Source organism: Cynara cardunculus (genome assembly GCF_001531365.2).
Source record: "Cynara cardunculus var. scolymus isolate 2C chromosome LG 17, CcrdV1, whole genome shotgun sequence".
Classification (NCBI taxonomy): domain Eukaryota; kingdom Viridiplantae; phylum Streptophyta; class Magnoliopsida; order Asterales; family Asteraceae; genus Cynara; species Cynara cardunculus.
In genome coordinates, this window is record NC_037544.1 from 33,931,790 (window position 1) to 33,950,886 (window position 19,097).

General features: G+C 36.1%; 1 protein-coding gene across 3 annotated transcripts; it reads left to right on the top strand.

Moving 5' to 3' along the window:
- Positions 1–55: 55 nt before the first annotated feature.
- LOC112500180 (FGGY carbohydrate kinase domain-containing protein) lies at positions 56–15,745 on the top strand. 3 transcript variants are annotated; one of them, XM_025103523.1, is made up of 15 exons: positions 56–199; positions 3,068–3,147; positions 3,635–3,757; positions 3,842–4,020; positions 4,367–4,449; positions 4,553–4,737; positions 5,613–5,674; positions 5,886–5,982; positions 6,079–6,198; positions 7,543–7,662; positions 8,691–8,811; positions 8,881–9,037; positions 12,041–12,113; positions 12,910–13,037; positions 15,446–15,745. In XM_025103523.1, exons 4-15 carry the CDS (start codon positions 3,916–3,918, stop codon positions 15,566–15,568), a joined length of 1,374 nt encoding a protein of 457 aa, XP_024959291.1. In that variant the 5' UTR covers positions 56–199; positions 3,068–3,147; positions 3,635–3,757; positions 3,842–3,915; the 3' UTR covers positions 15,569–15,745. The 3 variants fall into 3 exon arrangements, with proteins under 3 accessions (XP_024959291.1, XP_024959290.1, XP_024959289.1); XM_025103522.1 differs by having other exon boundaries at positions 62–199; positions 3,640–3,757; XM_025103521.1 differs by lacking the exons at positions 56–199; positions 3,068–3,147 and having other exon boundaries at positions 3,172–3,757.
- Positions 15,746–19,097: the final 3,352 nt, after the last annotated feature.

The window sequence follows — 19,097 nt, forward strand, 5'->3', positions numbered from 1 at the left end:
ATTAAAAAAAGGATAAAAGGCATGGTTTACGAAGGGTGGGCACCGCTGCTTGGCAACGACCAAACCACCACCGTTTTCCGTTTTCCGTTTTCCAGCCGAGCTTCTTTCAAGATGACCACCACCGTCGCCGCCGCTTCTTCTCGTCCTCGTCGCTCCGTCTTCCTTGGTATTGACGTTGGCACTGGTAGCGCTCGAGCAGGTCTCCTCTCTCTCTCTCTCTCTCTAACACACGCTTCTTTTGACTAGACGATTATGCAGAATATGCGGTGGTATTCTGGTGGCTTACTACTGTTGGTAATTATTTGACTTTTTGTATAAAATAGGAAGGAATTACATTTGAAGTCAACTAAGTTTTGGTGTCAAAATTTGATACGAATTCTTAGGATTTTGCGGGAAAATTTGATAGCTGAGTTGATGTCTTGTAGTAAGTGTTGTGAATGGAGACTGGCGATGTTGAATTTATGACAAAATTTGATATTAGTTTTCTTTTGAATACCTAGTTCTTGTTTTGAAAGGGAGTAGTATGAACTGAGTAAATAAGTTTGTGAGGCAGGTAGCCTGGTTTTTCTATGAAACTGTCACTATGTTCAGACTTTGAAGGGAGTTTCTGCAGGAGTGTTTATATTTACATCAAAGATGTTCTTTTGTCCTTAATTGCTGAAATAATGATATTAAAATTTGTTTGAATAGGGTTTCACTCCAGACAAATGAATGACAGGAGGGGAAAGTGATGAGAGATATGATAAGTACTCGGTATTGGTTGCTCAAATTGTGACGCCATATACCCTCCATGTTATTGAAAGATATACAATTTGGTTATGGATCTTGAAGTGGAGTGTAGCACCACCAGAACAACCAATTGCACTAAAATCTATTGTAGAAGGACTACTTAAGAGGTTGATGGCATCAATAAAGTGGACTATTCATGTATATTTATGTATATTCATCATGAGTAGTTGGTCCTAATGGTTCTCAAAATATTTATGGTTTTTAAATGAACTTTCCCTGTATATATATGTGTGTATATATATATATATATATATAGGGAGAGAGAGAGAGAGAGAGTTAGGATCATTTTTGATAAATTTTCATTTTCGTAAGAAGGTGAGAAAATGATGAAAATACATTTATATCATGTGAAGGATTGTTGTGAGAGATCTGAAGGCACCCTTATATTGTGTGAATGTTAAATACAATCTAAGGGGCTGTTTCTTTCAATAGACAGTTGAAGATCATCTTGAGATTGTAGCCTTCTTACAATATAAAAGTACCTTCACATTTTCTCACATTTTCATGAAAAGGGGTTGTTCTCACCGCAACCCAACCTCTATCTACATCAGGAGAGTACTTGATGCATAGAATACATAAAGGTGGATGGGAGAGAGTCCAGCAGGAAACTCAATAGCCGATTAGCCGTTGAGTTATAAAACTGTAAAATCAAGTGAACCAGATAGTTTTGGGTTCTGCTTTCCTATGCAACACCTGTGTGTGTATATGTATGTGTAGATAAATATGTGTACATATATGTATGTATGTACATACATAACTGAAATACTAGGAATATGCTTGTCTCTTGCAGTGGTCACAGAATTCAGCAAATATTGAAGCCTCAAACTGATACACCAACAACTGAAATTCTGAAATTTGCTCCTTCAGTTTGCTGCTTTTTCTTAATCATTTCTCGGCTCCATTTCCCTGAGTCCTATTGTATATCTCCCAAATGGAAAATGGGCCAACTATGTGAAAACAGAGAGTGCAAGAAAATGGCCAAGAATGAATGGAACATTGAGTTTAGAGGATTAGAGACATCGACGAGTGTTATAGTGTTCCAAGAATGATATGAAGTTATTCGTTATAAATTGTTTGATGATTAGCCAAATGCCTTGAATATTATTGATCAATGACTAAGGGGATATTAAGGGCCAAAATCTATAGCATTGATACAATGAGTAGAGAACTACTTTTAACTTTGAAATTTGCTGAAAAAGGAATTGTTGCATTTTCCATAGGACATTTCAAACCGGAGATTGTTGCAAATTTTTATTTGGGGGGGGTATATAAACTATTCTTTCCATTATGGTCTTTTAGTTTGCATAGGGATTAGAAAGGCAGGAGCTCTGTGTTTTCCATCTAAAAAAGATCTTGATGATCCACTTGAAATACTATGGTGGAAAGTTATACTATAATTCTCATAAATCTATATTTTCTTTTGTTCATTCTCTTTAAGCTCACTGGATTTGGTTATCTTTTTTTGGCATTGCTTGATGTGATTTTATCATTTTCCGGTTTAGCATGTGCATGTACATTAACTTTAATAAAAGCAAGAGAGAAAGGTTTCCTGTACAGCCTACCATAGCAATCTTCTGTGTTTTACATTCTGCCTCTGCTTGTGCAACTGTTATGTGCATAAATCAAGTACATCTGTATTAAATGTATGCTAGTCATAGACAACTGCTGTACAGTGTTACAATTTGCCAAGACATCCCCCTGGCTCAGAAAACTGTTATTTATATATCCTGTTATTCTGTATTACCTTTAAGTCAGTTGCTAGATTCTATTTAGTCATACACTGTTCTAGGAGAATATAATTGTAAACTTTGTATTTGCATCTTAAAATTCTAATAATCGATTGTGGTTTCATTTTACTTTCATCGAGCCTTTTTTTGGTATTATCAAGAGATAACCTTTGTCTGGCAGCCTGAAATTTATTTAGTCTGAAACTTTTTGTTTAATTTTTGAAGAAATAATTGTGAAATTTGGTATTCCCTCCCTCCCAAAAAATGCAATATTTGACTTGGCACATAGTTTCTTGACTATTGACCAAATGTTTAAAATACTTCTTTGTATCGGAAAAATAAAGTAAAAACTTGTGGACCAACAATCAAAGTTATTAATTTCAAATAATTGTTACTAATGGGAAAGACTAAAATAGGATGGAGAACTCACCAAAAAGGATATGTTGAATTCTTTTTTGCGACTGAGGGAGTATTTTATTTCTGGCACATGCAGAAGAACACCATACCTTTGTTACATATTGCAGTTTTTATAATTTACTGGGGTGTTGCAGGCCTCTTTGATGAGCCTGGAAAACTTCTGGGGTCTGCTAGCAGTCCGATACAAATTTGGAAACAAGGCGACTGTGTTGAGGTAACAAATAATAGTTTCTGTAGTAGTAATTGGGACCATGAAAATACCATGCTTAGATGTTTACAAAATAATATCTAAGGTTATAATGCTGAAAAACAATTAATAATTCAGCAGAAGGCAACATTTTGATAATAAGACACCAGCATTTTCTTTTTGGTGCTCTCTATTGTTTATGGTATTTGGAATTGGAATTTTTGGTTTGACATGCCATTCTATATTACATCATTTTTCCCGCAATGGTACCTTCAAATAAGAATTCTACCTTAGGTTCACATGTTACCCTGACAATTGAGAATGCCAAATAAACTTGTTGAAATTGTTATATGTGGTTTAGCTTTGGTTGTTGACTTATGTAGAAGCATTCAGCTGATAGCATATGGCAAAGTAAGAAATGGTTTGTCAAGCAAAAAAAAGATACACGATCTCAAATGTTTGGATATCCCTGTATTCATACATGGTATTTATTCTTCTCTGGAATTTCTGCAAGTCCAGCAATCTTCAACTGATATTTGGCTTGCTATCTGCACTGCTGTTAAAAGAGCTTTATCCCTTTCCAATGTTGCTGGTGAAGAAGTAACTGGAATTGGTTTTGCGGCTACATGTTCTCTTGGTTAGTTCACACCAATTATGTCAGCTGTGAAGCTAGTTACTCATCTGATCTGATTCTAATATCTGGCTTGATTACCTTATGCAGTTGCTGTGGACTCTGAAGGTCAACCTGTTTCAGTTTCTTGGAGTGGTGATACAAGAAGAAATGTAATAGTCTGGATGGACCATAGAGCCATAAAGCAAGCTGAAACAATAAATTCCTGCAATTCACCTGTGTTACAGTACTGTGGTGGTTCAATTTCTCCCGAGATGCAGCCACCTAAGGTATTTAAGTTGATGGTGCTACTTTTATGCTTCACCTTTTAAGTTAGTTTGAAATAAATATTTTCTCCATTATGCCTTATGTGCTAATTATCAGTTTGTACCTAACTGTATGCACCTGAGTGGAACATTTCGAATCATGCAGTTTCTCTTCTTTTATCTAAGAAATTTTGTATAATAGCAAGCAATTTATCTCATTCCTGCTATAAATGTTTCACAGTTTTGTTATCTGATCATTTATGTCTAGTTGACATATAGTACATGAGTTCTCTAATAACTTTTCTTCCCCACCTTTGTATCTAATTCTGCAATATTTTATTGACAATGAACTTTATTCCTGCTATTGTAGCTTTTGTGGGTCAAAGAGAATTTGCAAGAATCTTGGTCAATGACATTTAGGTGGATGGACTTGAGTGATTGGTTGTCATACAGGTGAACGATGAATCTTTTCTTGTGAATCCAACCTACCCCTCCTTTTCATTCACGTTGAGAAAGTATTCAATGTTTATTTTCTGGTTCTCCATAATATTTCTAGAGCCACAGGAGATGATACTCGCAGTATGTGCACAACAGTTTGCAAATGGACATATCTAGGTCATGCACACATGCAGCATGTTGATGAGAAAAGCTCTCGAGACATGGAAGCCTGTGGATGGGATGATGACTTTTGGGAAGAGATCGGTTTACGTGACCTTGTGGATGGGCATCATTCCAAAATTGGTATGTTTTATCATACCAAGTCCTTTGAAGTTGATGGGAGTTATCAAAACAACTATTTGACATGGGTTGCTTTTCAGAGGTAACTCTGGAAAAGTTAGAAATTAAGTAAATACTCTATTAGGACAAGCAAGCAAGTGGCCATTTGGTACACTACACTTCTCACTAATCAGATGGAGTTTTTTGATCTAGGTGGGTGATTTGGTTGCTTGAATCTCGTGGTAGACGTAGAATTAACAGTTATATGTTGACATTCTAAATTACTGAATGGAAGTTTTTGGTTGATGTTATTGATTTCCAGATGATCTTTTTTGCCCTGTTCAAGTGCTATTCCATCTTTTTTAAGCATATAAACGGCAAATTAAACTCACAGACACTTCTCACCTTTGGTGAGGTTTGAACCCTTGACCTCTAGGAAGGTTGTGTTTCCAAATACCACTAATGGCCCTTTGGTTGCTTTTCCATATTTCATATAAGACTACCAAGATGACTTAGTCTTGTTGCAAATTTGTGCGAATGCAGAAAATAGGATGCCACTATCGTTTGAAGTAATGAGTCTTTAAATATGAAAGAATATGAGGAGAGTGCATGTGTACTTGCTACTGCTACATATCTGTGAACTTGGTTGAATTTGTTTTTACCATGTTCAGTTCCTCATGTTGCTTTTATGTTTTACCTTTAACTTGCACTCTGTGTTTCAATTGTTTACCTTTATTATTTGATATAGTTATGGAACATATATTGAGCAACTACTATATATTGCTCTAATATGTGCCAATTTATCAAAAAATTTGATTGTTACTTCTTTAAATCTGTTGTTCTTCTTTGATTAGTTTCTTGCCTGCATTGAACAACTCATTTTAACTTTTGACATGCAGGAAGAAGTGTAGCTTTCCCTGGTCATCCTCTGGGCTGTGGTCTGACTCCTGATGCTGCGAAGGCAAGAAATTTTGTAATGGAGAATTCACATTGATTTCAAGTGGCGTGCCATTGAGGTTCATTAATTAAGCCAACAATCTTTTAGTTGGGAATTGGGAGAATATGGACGTTCTGATTTTGACGTCTAAGGGCTTTTAATGATTATATAGATGATTTTCCACTCCTACAATCTACTTCGTTAATTATACTCAGGAGTAGATTAAAATTTTCAGGAATTGGGTCTCCTAACTGGGACTCCAGTTGGAACTTCACTGATTGATGCTCATGCTGGTGGTGTTGGAGTGATGGAAAGTGTGCCTGACTCTGAAGGTAAAGGTCCATTGTGTCCTCGTTGTACCTTATTTTTTTCCTGCTGTTAATGCAATACAATTATTGTGTTGTCCTGATTAGAAAATTTGTTCTCAGAATCTGATGACGACGCCATATGTCGGCGTATGGTGCTGGTGTGTGGAACTTCCACTTGTCATATGGCTGTCTCAAAGAGCAAATTGTTTATTCCCGGTGTCTGGGGGCCATTTTGGTCAGGTACACTTTGGCTCTTGACTGTTATCATGTTAAAAATGTGTAAACCATCATTATATCTACACCAAACCAATTGAATCCGGTATATCCTACCCGGAGGTGGGGTCTGGGGAGGGTAACTGGTAAGCTGACCTGGCCTCTACCCCCAAAGAGTTTGGTGGCTATTTCCTTGAAGACCTCCTGCTACCATCATTCTATCAGCTAATTGCATTAATCCTATTATTTTGTTTTTCTTAAAATTGCATTTGGTTTGTTTGGATTAGAGAGTTGCTCAATAATTGGTACAATTAGGTAACTATGAGGAGAAAACACTAGATCAGTAGTTAGTTTATTGGACTCTAATTGGATGACAGGAAGAGATGCATCCTTTCTTCTAGTTGATGAAGTTGGTTGTGCAGATCAATATCTCATCCCAGCATTGCTGAATGTGTGTTCTCTCTCGTCTCTCCCCTCTCTTAATATGTCCCTCCAATCTAGTTCCTTCTATTCTAGTATTCATATCGTCTCTCCCTATTTCTTTTACTGAGAATGCATTCCTTTTGTGTTCCAAGAGTTCCATTGCTCAGTGGCGAATAAACTCAAACCGTGCTGTTGCAGTCGACATTAGTTTGGCCTCCATCAATATGGTAAGACTTAGGAAGATTTTGAACTTGCTATTTCTATAGTAAACAAGTGCTACAACTCAATAGGGAGAGCTAGTCTAATTAGTGGTGGAATGGTGGATCCTGGTAGTTGTTTAATTCTAATTAGTTACATTACATATTTGCGGATCTTCTTCTTGACACATTAATAACTATACTCCATGAGCACATAGCCGCTTAAAGGAATCTTTAAGCTAGGGACAGGAAGGATCATGAGACATCCTAATTCCTAAACATCTGTTCCATATATGTCTTTCATTTATTGCCTAAATAATTGGTGCTGCAGAATAATACAACATATATCGTTTTCCAGACATAATATCTAAAAGCTTTAGAGGTGCAGGAAGAATAATATTTTCTGCTGTATATTGGGTTACAACATAAGGGAATATATATACAAGTAGGGAGAATGAGATAAAATACAACTCCTAATAATATGGGATAAAGACTGATCTATAGAAGCTTTCTTATCAGAGTCTATCTACAACTATCAACTAATCCATATCCACAGATTATTCTACAGTATCGCATTTCTGTGCATGGTACCATGATCTCATGTCTATTTTAACTGCCAGTAACCATGTCATGTCTTGCTGTAAACATTAGAATCAACTTACAAGTATACCTTTTCTGCTTGTCCTTCTGTGCTTCTTTTTCCCCTTGTAAAGTTTTATTCATATTTTCTCTTTGTTTTGAATATGTCTAGCTATGGTTCCTGAGTATTGGCTCACTGAAGGTGGTCAGAGTGCAACTGGTGCACTATTGGATTATATAGTTGATAATCATGTCGCCTCTTCACATCTTGCAGATCGTGCTGCTTCCCAAAGTAAGAGTTGTACATCGATTGAATTTTTGAAAATTGTGATGTTACTTGCAACTTATTCTGAAGGCTTTCTACTCTTGTTGACTATCCTGGAGAAGGAACAAAGCTTTTGCATGATCCTTCAGCATGGCTTGTTATTTGGACTTGTTCAACATCATCGTATAGATAAATTTGACCTTGATGTTTTAATCACAAAATTCATGTCATTACCAACTAAGTCCTAGCAGACCTTTGTTTAGCACTTGCAGTTTATGATTTGGAGTCTGTCTTGGGAAAGTTGTACTTTGTTATTAGAGTTGAATCTGCATTCGTTACAGAGCTAAACCTGAACAGACTGATGCTTGATCTTCTGTCTCTTGTATAATGTCCATCTCCCCTAGTTTGGATATCCTCAAGAAAAGTGTGCATTGCAATGTGCCGTTTTACCAAATTAGCAGTTTCATGTATATGCTTATACCATGAGAAGCCAAGTCAAAGGGATCAGAACATCTTTTACTGCAAACAAGACGACCTCACATGATTTGGCAGTTGTTTACAATCTTGTTATGTAAATAGTCAACTCATAATTGAAAATCATTTGTAAGATTTCATCATCATTTTGTTTTCAAGTATCTGCTAAGATTATGTCTCTGTTTTGCCTAGCAGCACGACACATGTATTGCTCTCCCAGAACCTTGTTTTCACAGTTTAGGCGGACTAGGTTTGCTAGAACTTTGGGCCATTGCTAGACTTTTAATAACAAAATAAAATTGAGTGATGCTCATTAGTTGGCAAAAATTGATGATCACGAGAAAGAAGTATCCAGGAAAGAATTCCGACTTGCAGTTGAGCGTCTTTTCAACTTATCAGAAATGAGAAGGTGTCATTTTAAAAGTTGGAGAAATCCTAAGGTGTCATATAAATTGGGACAAATCCAAAAGCCACAAGGCATTTTTAATTTGAAAGGGGGGAGCATTTGCCTTTTATTCCGTACTTGTTATCTTTTTCCTTAGAAATGCTATGCTGGTTCTAAATTCATGTATATCTTCTAGATATTTCTCTGTTTCAAATGTTGAACAAGCTACTAGAACAAATGATGCATGACATGGACACTCCATTTATCGCTGCTTTAACAGCTGATCTACATATCCTTCCTGATTTCCATGGTAACAGGTAAAATGCCGTATTAACACATATGTATATCTCTAGTCAAGTCAGCTAAAGTTTAACTCTTTGCTTTAGGTCTCCCATTGCAGACCCAAAGGCGAAAGGAATGATATGCGGTTTAAATCTTGATTCAAATGAAAGACAGTTGGCTCTTCAATACTTTGCCACCGTACAGGGCCTTGCATATGGTACACGCCATATAATAGAGCATTGCAATGAGCATGGACATAAAGTAAGAGTACTTTTAGTATGTGTGTGTGTCAGTATACTCAGGAAAAATGTGTTGATTAGTTGAGACCAATTCATCGCAAGTCATGTAGGAAAAGTCTGAAAAACCAAACCAAAACAAAACAAACCCAACGGAAGGGCCTTTGGCCTAGTGGTAGTCCTTGGCCTCCTAGGAGGTCAGGGGTTCAAACCTCACCAAAGGTGAGGAGGGTGTATGAGTTTATTTGTTGCATTTGCCGTATATAAATATTATATACTTCAAAAAAAACAAAACAAACTAGTATTTCGCACTTGGAGGTGGGGTCTTTTTTTTTTGGGGGGGGTTGTACGCAGACCTGACTAGCGGCTGTTTCCATGAAGATCCGCGGCTTGTGCAAGGTGCGCCAAAAGTCAAAACTTGGACCTTATATCAAGCAGGAGAAACACCATTGGTCTGATCCACCATGGGAGGGAATAAGAAAGGTGTTCTCTTTCTACTTAGTGTTTGCAAAGCCTCACATACTCTAATGACCAAAGAAGTAAATTATTTTGGGTGAATGGCTTCTTCTAGACTAACCCCTCTATTCCCTTAGCTATTATTAACAATAGAGAAGGGCACTAACAATAGGAGTTCTTGGAGACGCAAGATTCGGTTAGCAGACTAGGGGTAGGAATTTGGAGAGGTAGAGTATGGGGGCAATGTTAGTGAGCCGACAATAAGACCCCTTGAATCCCAGGTTAGACTAGGGGTGTATAGTCCTTCCTACCTTGGTTATGTTTTATTGTACATGCTTCTGTTTGTATGTTCTGTTTGTTTATTTGTTTGAATTTTGTTGCTTACTTCTAAATTATTTAGTACTGCCTTTCTTGTTTTCAAGTTCTTCATTTTTTAATGTTCTTTTTGAGCAAGCTTTACCCTTTTTTCTTGCACATGATGCACAAGCCAGGGGCTTCACAGAAACAAAGACTACTATTCGGGGTAGAGGTCAGGTTTGTGTACATTCACCCCCAGACCCCACCTCCGGGTGCAATATACCGAGCTTGGTTGGTTTGATTTGGTTTTAAGGGCAGTAATTTTGAATTGGAAATAATGGATGTAAACTTGTCAAAGCAATGCTAGCTATTTGTGCATGCTCGGCTGCCAAAAGTTGTTAAAGGCAAACATAACTTGTTGAAGAGTGGGATCTGTTGGCAATATGGTGCATAACAATGCTGTGATCTTTAATGGGTTTAGTTAGATAAAAACCAGTTATTAGGTTCAAGTGGCTGATGAACATTCACAATGTCTTTTGTTTCAAGAGTACATACTATTGCCAAAATTAAATTCCACGAGCAATGATTATCTATATGCCTTTTGTTGATGCTAGCCCTTGTTTCACTTGTGTGTGATGTATTCGTCCTATTGGGGAACCTTCTTTTGAGAACCCATGAAATAGTGATAAACTTGAGAACTAATGCATCATGTGCTATTTCATATGATTTTTTTTCATTGAAGACTAGGATTTAGAATATCGATTAACTTTTATTTGTTTCACAATGTGTTTGTTTCACAATGTGTTTGTTTCACAATGTGTTTGTTTCACTATGTGTGTGTTTCACGATGTGTTTGTTTCACATGTACTCGGTTCACAATGTGGACCTTTTTGGCGTGTTTGTGAAGCAAAAAATACATGTAAAAAAGTTTCACATTGTGAACCGAATACATAAGAAACAATCACATTCTGAAACAAATATATGTTAATCAATATACTAAATACTAACGTAGATGGAAAATAATCATGTTAAACAAAGCCTTAAGGTAAAAGTCATAATGGATCTCACAAATTTTGGAGTTCTCAAATGATTAAGCCCCTTCATCTATAATGCAGCAAGGACATTACTGTTTGACTTTGACAATTTTTTGTCCCAATGCCTACCTTTTTATGTTAAATAGTTGTATTTGTGATGTATAGTAGACTCTGTAAGTAGCAAAAGTTTTCTTGGGCCACCTGTTTGATTCTTTCTTTACATGCTCAATTAAACTCTCTTCTTTTGAGTAATCTGATCTGTATTTCAATATAGCCAGTTGTTTTGGGGCTTTGATTTGACAACTTTGACAGACTCGAGCTTCTCCCAAACCATTGCTCTCCAACCCAAAAATGATTGAATTTCGATGTCTTTTTGGACATCCAAATTGTTAAAGTGTTCCATTGATAGGAAGTTGTTGAAGTCGTTTGACTATATAGAGAGAAGAAAAACATCGAGGTCTAGGAAGCAGGATGCTTCTAACCCTTGTTGATTCCTTGTATTTGGTGCTTTTTGATGCACATGGGTGCAACTATATGACTGCATTCCAGATTACTATGGATATTGAATTGGGGATACAAGAGGGATGATTTTGGTCATTTAAAGCATAACTGGTAGATGCTTTACAAATCAAAAAATTAAATTTAATTCTAAACATTTGAAGAGAAGTTTATGTCTTATACCTTTGAGATGAAGGACAAGAGGTGAAATAACCAATACTTTTTATAGGATAGCTTAGATTATCATGGGAACACAGTAAAAGTTGACAAGGCTTAGGCTTAATAATGTGCTTATGTTATAATACCATATACGGTGTTATATGCAATGTATATTACTTCAGTCAAACACATTAATATTAATTACCTTTTGTTTTCATAATACATACTACCTCCATTTAGAGTTCACTTTTGATTCTTAAATATTTAATATATAGGGGAAAGTGCATTTAGAAACCGTAAATATTATGAGAACCATGAGAACCAACTATTCATGAATTATTCATGATGAATATACCTAAATATTCATGAAGATTGTTCATCATGCTTTTTCAATTTTCATGATGATGTCATGAATATGTATCATGAATTCACGATATTCATCATGAATAGTTGGTTCTCAAAATATTTAGGGTTTTCAAATCAACTTGCAGTTAATATATGAATATGGATATATTTCTTTGTTTTAACTTGCATCGTATATTAAACCTGGAACTTTCAACTATCCCTTTTGCACGTGTTTTCAGATTGATACACTGTTCGCTTCTGGTGGACTTTCAAAGAATTCATTGTTCATTCAAGAGCATGCTGATATCATAGGTCTCTCTCTTTCTTTCTCTCTGATTCCCCCCCCCCCTTCCAAATGGACCAGTCATTACACAGTAGTCCATAATACCCAATTGTGACCCCGATCTCGCAGATATTTCGGACTATAACAGTTCCGATGAACAGTCACTCACTTTTGACAGTTATACGATTCCAGAAGATGATCTAGAATTGGGTCAATTAGGAAATGAAATTGAAGCTCAAAACATGTGTTCGAGTATACAATCAGGCTTCTTCATCGCAGCTTTTCATGAAATCAGAATTTTCTATATCCTTTTTCGACCTAGCCCAACTAGTTTGAACAAGCCTTGAGGGTCAACCGAACTGGCAAATAAAGGCTAGGATTTGGGGCTCCTCTCTATAGGTCGCTAGTCCGAGTCTCCTCAGGGCCACTTCTTGGCTCCAGGGGATTAGTCTAGATGTGCGCAAGCTGGCCCGGACACCCATGTTTACCAATAAAACTAGTTTTGAACGAAGATACCTCACTTTTTGGACCATAAGATGCCTCACCAAGACTGCATCAAAATCATAACTAATTTTTACATGATAACTGATCAAGTTTGCTGCACTTTCTGCATCGAGATTTTGGGAATATGAGTACATTTAAACAGAGTAGTCTGTTAAAACTGAAATCCTTATGACATGTCACTGATTAATGGTCATTCTAACCATATGTAGGTTAAATTTTGCTCTAGATGCATGCATTGTCAATTTATACATGAATATCATTTAACATTCAGATTCCAGTATGCATATCGACTAAATTAAGGTTTTCCCAACATATTATAAGGTTGCCGTATAATTCTTCCACGGGAAAATGAGTCAGTGCTATTAGGTGCTGCCATTCTTGGTGCTGTTGCTGCAAAAAAATATTCTAGCCTCAGAGAGGCCATGAAGGCACTGAATGCAGCCGGTCAGGTATGTAGTAGTGTCATCAGTCTGATGAATTTTTCTATGCAAGAAATTAACATTTTTCTTATATTGTTTTTTATTCTGCATAAGTGCGTAAAGAAATTGATGCAAAAGCAACGGATATAAATGGATGGAGTTTTTTGGTAATGCATCTTGCTTTAGTGAAAGCATTTCTCGCTCCTGAATTTCTTGGCTCCTTCAGGTTGCTAGCAATCAAAACTAGATTGCTGGGTAGTTGCACCCACATCCGTCCCTAACATGGATCATAAAATGGAAAAACTTGGTCATTGACAAATTATACAGACTTGATTATTGGACTGGATTTCTTGAGTTCAGATTCTTGTATGGATTAAGTTTACACAGGCGTTGCTCCTAGATACTTGAGTAATGCCCTTGGGATGATTTCTAATGGAGATTAAATCTTGATGATTCTTATAGACAAAACGTTATAACAATCTAACCTCTTCGATGAGTCCACCCACAATGAAACGAACAGGAGGAGAATTATAGGCCATGCCATGACAAATAAGCAATTAATTTACTCCCCTGGGCTCCACTTTGAATGCCATGTACTTGGAAAATAGGTTGGTCTAGGTCAAAACTCAAAACTTCCCTAGGACCTGGGGAGAAAACTGAACCCCTGCAGATATAGCCAGACCTGCCTGCTGGGCAAATAGTTTTCGACATTTTTAGTACAGTATGCTCTTTTTTTCTATAGGCCTACAAGCTGTTATGGCTGGTATATATCCATGTGTATGTATTTGGGGTTGGGTTGGGACATGGGAGGGTGTCCTTTGTGTATGATCCTTCTAGATATAAAAAAATGTTTGGCCATCCAGGGAGGGAAGTGTGTGCTAGTATTTATGCATATACCTATATACATGTAGGGCTGGGTTTTCGTGAGACCAGTCGTTTTTCGTAAGACCGTGAGACACACTGTGAAAGTTCGGATTCACACCATGAATGTTTGGTGTGTGCTTCTTGTGAAGTGTTGGTGTGTTTTTCATGTGACAGCTGTGAAGGTCCTGTGTTTTTCTATAAAGGTTCCGTGAGATCTAAAAAACGTATCCAAGTGCTCACAATGTGTCTCACTGGTCTCATGAAAATTGTCTTTGATCATAAGATCCCATGTCCATACAATTCATACACTCATACATATAGGCCATGATGCTATTATCAAGAGACAAAATGTAGAATAGGGTTGGGTTCCGCTGAGAATGAGAGTTGGGTGAGAAGCGTAAGAATTGGGTTCCGGTGAGAATGAGAGTTAGGTGAGAAGCATAAGAAGGGATTTCCACCTTCGGATGCACATTAGGATGAGATGCACTAGATCAATTCCCGTATCAAGCGCGATTTATGGGTGGGTTTGAGATTAATGGTGCTCAATAGTCCAGATCCCTTCTTACGCTTCTCACTTTAACTTTTCTTCTCACACGATCCTTTGCCATGTATAATGGTATTTATTTAGACACGAAGTATGTTCATATCTGGGGAGGAAGTTGTGTGATTGTGTAAAAGAAGGCCATCCTAGTGCATGCAGACGCTTTTTTAAAGTATATAATATTTATATATGGCAAATGAACTCATACACCCTCCTTGGAGGCTAGGCTCTACTGGTAACCGTTACCGCTAAGCCGGTGCATGCAGATTTTGGGGAGGAAAGTAATTTCTATCAGAATATTTTCCTCCAGTTTTCTAATAGGTTTCTTGTGAATTGGACTCTTGTCTACAATTTGTACTCCTATTTCTTTTTATAGTTGCCGACTATTTACTAGTCTTTATTCGTCTTACTTTTTTGCTTGCATTTTTAAGTCGGGGGTTTTACGGTATCAGCTGCTCTACCCTTTGGGATAGAGGACATGTCTTCACACCCCCCATACTCTAGTTCTGAATGAGATACATATTAGGTTCGTTTGGTTTGTTCTTTTTTATGGAAACATTTAAGCTAAACTTACCTATTTGTCTATACGAGTTAGGACCATGTGAGAAATTCACTTTTGTGAGAAGGTGAAAACAAGTGTGAACGCCTTTATATTGTGTGAAGATTGCAACTCTCTCATCATGTTCAACTGTGTATTGGAAGGTTACATTATATTATGTGAATGTGGTAATCTTCACAAATTATAAATGTATCTTCACAGTTGTTACGGCAAACAATCACACAATATAAGGATACCTTCATGTTTTCTCACATTCTCATGAAAAGGGGTTGTTCTCACTGAAACCTGACCCTTGTCCATATAATCTTTAGAACACAACAATGATAATGATCTTGTTCCACGTAGTCGATCATGTTTCTTAAACTATGTGTCCAATCATACGTAAAGCATTGACTTAGCACACGAAAAGGCAAAAAACTTGAAAAGATTCAAATCGAGGGTATGTGACCGTTTCTTTTTCTTCCATATTTACAGATTATCTATCCATCGAAAGACCCGAGAGTGAAGAAGTACCATGATGCTAAATACCGCATTTTCCGGCAGCTTTACGAACAGCAACTCTCTCATCGTTCGATCATGGCTGAAGCATTGTCTTAGAGCTTCAGGTTTCTTTGTTAATGGTTTTCATAGAACAAAAATTTGCAAAACTGGAAATGGTTTTCAATTACAATTTCTGCTTTCTGTACATGTTGTAATCTGTGGAGATTTGGGAGGGAGTTTGCCAAATACTTATGTTTTCTATTTTGAAGTAAGTTCTAAAAAATATGTTTGAACAAAAAATTCCCAAATAGAGAACTAAAAAAAAGATTAATTATATTATTATTTATTATAATTAATGAAGAAATTATATTCCAACTCCAAAATCCAAATGCTTGTGGATTTCAACATTAATTATATTATTATTTATTATTCTAATACATGTTAAAGAGATCTTCAAAGAAACTAATAATATATTCAACCTCAGACGAAGAATCGTGTGAGAAAGAGAGTTAAGATAATAAACGTAATAAGGGATCTAGATCCTTAATCACCTTTAATCTTAAACCCACTTATGAATCATGCTTGATAGGGTCAGGTGCATCTCGGTGCATCTTATCTTGGTGTGCATCTAAGGGTGGAGATTCATTATTACGCTTCTCACTGTAACCCAATCCTTCAGCGTAAGAAGGGATCTGGATCCTTAATCAACTTTAATCTCAAACTCATCTATGAATCGCGCTTGATAGGGTCCAATGCATCTCGGTGCATCCCATCTTGGTTGTGCATCTAAGGGTGGAGATTTCTTCTTACGCTTCTCACTGTAACCCAATCTTTCAGCCTCATTGGTGGAAACGATTAAAAAAATATTTCCTTCTATTCAATATTGAGTTTTAGAGATTTGTCTAAATTTGTAGATTTATAATCTCTCTTGTTTCCTCTACTTCAGAGCAACTATTGGAGCTTAACGATCTTTAAAATCTCTAATTTTTTTTACTGTAAAGTAGTTGTTGAAGATGCTTATTCAATGTCAAGACTAATGATTTTGATTTTGATTTTTAGAATAAAACTTATCTGATTAAAAGAGTATTTGTAACAAAATAAATAAATAAAAGGAATATCGAAATTCTCGTTTTTTAATTCCTTACGGATAGAGATTGATATTAATATATTTTTGCCGTTCCATTGTTTCTTTTCATTTCAATATTCTCGTTACCTTTTAGAATTCGAAAAAAAATGCATTTCTTTTTAATTTTTTGCTATGGATTTAAACCAAAAAAATACTCTCAATATCAAACATGCAATATGAAACTCTCAATTTTCATCTACGATAATCAAGTTGTTATTTCTAAAAATGTTCAAACCTCACAAAAAGGTTCAAGAACTGATAATTGGGAAACTAAAGAAGATTTGGATGTGGTGTCAATGTGGATCCTTGCTCCTAGTGGCAAAAACCAAAAGAGATGAGCGTTACGGTTTCATGAGTGAAAGAATACTATGATCCAACTCGAGTAAAAGACGAATAAGAATATGATTTCGAGAATGAAAATCAAATGAAAGGTCGTTGAAAATGACTTAATGAAAATATAAACAAGTGGATTGTTGTTAGAAAGAAACATATCATCAAAAAATGAGTCGAATAAGTATGAAAGATGTTGAGAAAGAAGTTTATGCAATTTATGAGGCAGGTGAAAACAAGTTTAATGACTCTATTGTATATAAACAAAGTTATATGTAAACATCCCAAGTGAAAATTACAGTTAAATCGTGACACAACAGGTTCTCGTACAGGATATGAAGTGAGTAATGAAGAAAGACGGAAGCACATAAAGATCAAGAACTACATAAGAGTGAGATTCTTTCATCCACTACAACCAAAATAGCCAGCTCTTGGTGGTTCAACATTTTTGCATTCTACAGGTAGAAATGTGGCAAAGAAAAAAAGAAAAAAGCTAAGATATCATAATCTTCTTCGGTTCCTAGTAACTTTTCTGTAGAACTTCGTGCAATGAGAAGTATTAGAGATAGTGAAATTGAAGTCATGGGCAAAAAACTCGAGTTTGAGAAAGAAAACGAATAAAACAAGAAAATCGAGCATCACCACAAGAATCTGTGTATACGGTTGGCAAAAGAGCATTTGTCACCACAAGATATGTTTACAAATTACCTCTTCTCCGTGTACTTTTTCCATTTGTTTGTAACATGTTTTAATTTTTTTCAAATGCTTTATTTCGAGTTTGTTTTTATATTTAAATGAATGGTTATGATTGATTGTTTCGAAAGTGAGCTTATGTATTGTCTCTTTCATTCAATTTCACATCCTATCGTACCTCCAATGATTAAAATTTTCCTCGTATATTTGTTGTCTTTCGGCAAAACGTTATGCATACAACTTTCCTCGAACATCCCACTAAAAATTGTTTCTTTCAACCACAAGGGTGGTACCTGATTGGTTTGAGCTTGGCTGCAAAGGTCAAAAGCACCGGGAGGTCCCAGGTTCAAATCCAAAAAGGAATAAAAATCCCCTTGTGGCCACGGAGGTTCAAATGTGATGACTTCGGGGTATCTGCAAAACAGGTGGTCGTCCTGAGATTAGTCGGCTCGCATAGCAGGTTGGATGTCCAGTTTAATCAGAAAAAAAATTGTTTCCTTCACTAAAATGTTTCTCAATGAAAACTCGTCATCAGAATCAGTTGACAAATGTTGATCACAAGTTGTTCAACAAAACCAACAACTTGATCACATCATAGAATACATGTTCACAAACTCTTCTAATACATAGGAGATCACCCTTCTAGAGTAAGTAGGAAGTATTGTAATACGCAACATGAGATGGGTGAGGCGTATTCGATGGAAGACTATTTTTATCGACAATCCAACGTATGACCAACATACCTTTGACGAAGATTTCGAATGCAAAGACATATACGTCATCTTATAGTGGATGTTTATTATCGTAGAAATGTACTAGAGTCATGAAAGTTAGAGTCATGAAAGTGTTGGCATATGGGACATCAGTCGATGTAGTGGATGAATATTGGAGAATGGGTGGATCCACAACAAAAAAAAATTAAATTTTTATATAAAATTAAGGGGTTTTTTTGTTGGTTTTCAATTAAGTCTTGTATGGATAAAGTTGTCTGAATGTATTAATTTGTCTGTATAGATTTGAAAGATTTTTGTTTGGTAGAGCTTTTTCATAGATGAAAGGAACATTTTTTTAATCGGACGGAACATAGTTTGAAAAAGCGTCTGCTTTCAGCACAAAACTTTTCTAAAAGCTTACCGAATAAATTGTTTTCTATATCATTAACCACTACTAAACAATTATACATAAGTGACTGAAGAAACTGTGAGTCTCATTAAACTTATTAAGATGCTAAAAACATGTCTAAGGGACTGTTTGACAATTACTGAATGGTTTGGTGTAGAATGATTAAGTGGTCAGAATGATTAAGAAGCTCTCATGATATAATACAAAATGAAATATAATTGTTTGGTAATTGTGTACAATGAAATTAAAGCTCCTAATGGTTAAGGGAGATCCATGATACAAAATCATTCAAAGAGTTTTAGAACATTAAGAGGCAAACTTTTTTTTTTGCCAAACAAGATTCACCTCTTAACGATTCAGATGTTGCCTCTTAAT

Excerpts from the sequence above, each read along its gene's own strand:
- LOC112500180 (XM_025103521.1), top strand. The coding sequence starts at position 3,442 with ATGCCAAATAAACTTGTTGAAATTGTTATATGTGGTTTAGCTTTGGTT. Across the intron at positions 4,021-4,366 it reads CCGAGATGCAGCCACCTAAG|CTTTTGTGGGTCAAAGAGAA; the intron begins GTATTTAAGTTG and ends CTGCTATTGTAG. Across the intron at positions 7,663-8,690 it reads AGATCGTGCTGCTTCCCAAA|ATATTTCTCTGTTTCAAATG; the intron begins GTAAGAGTTGTA and ends TATATCTTCTAG.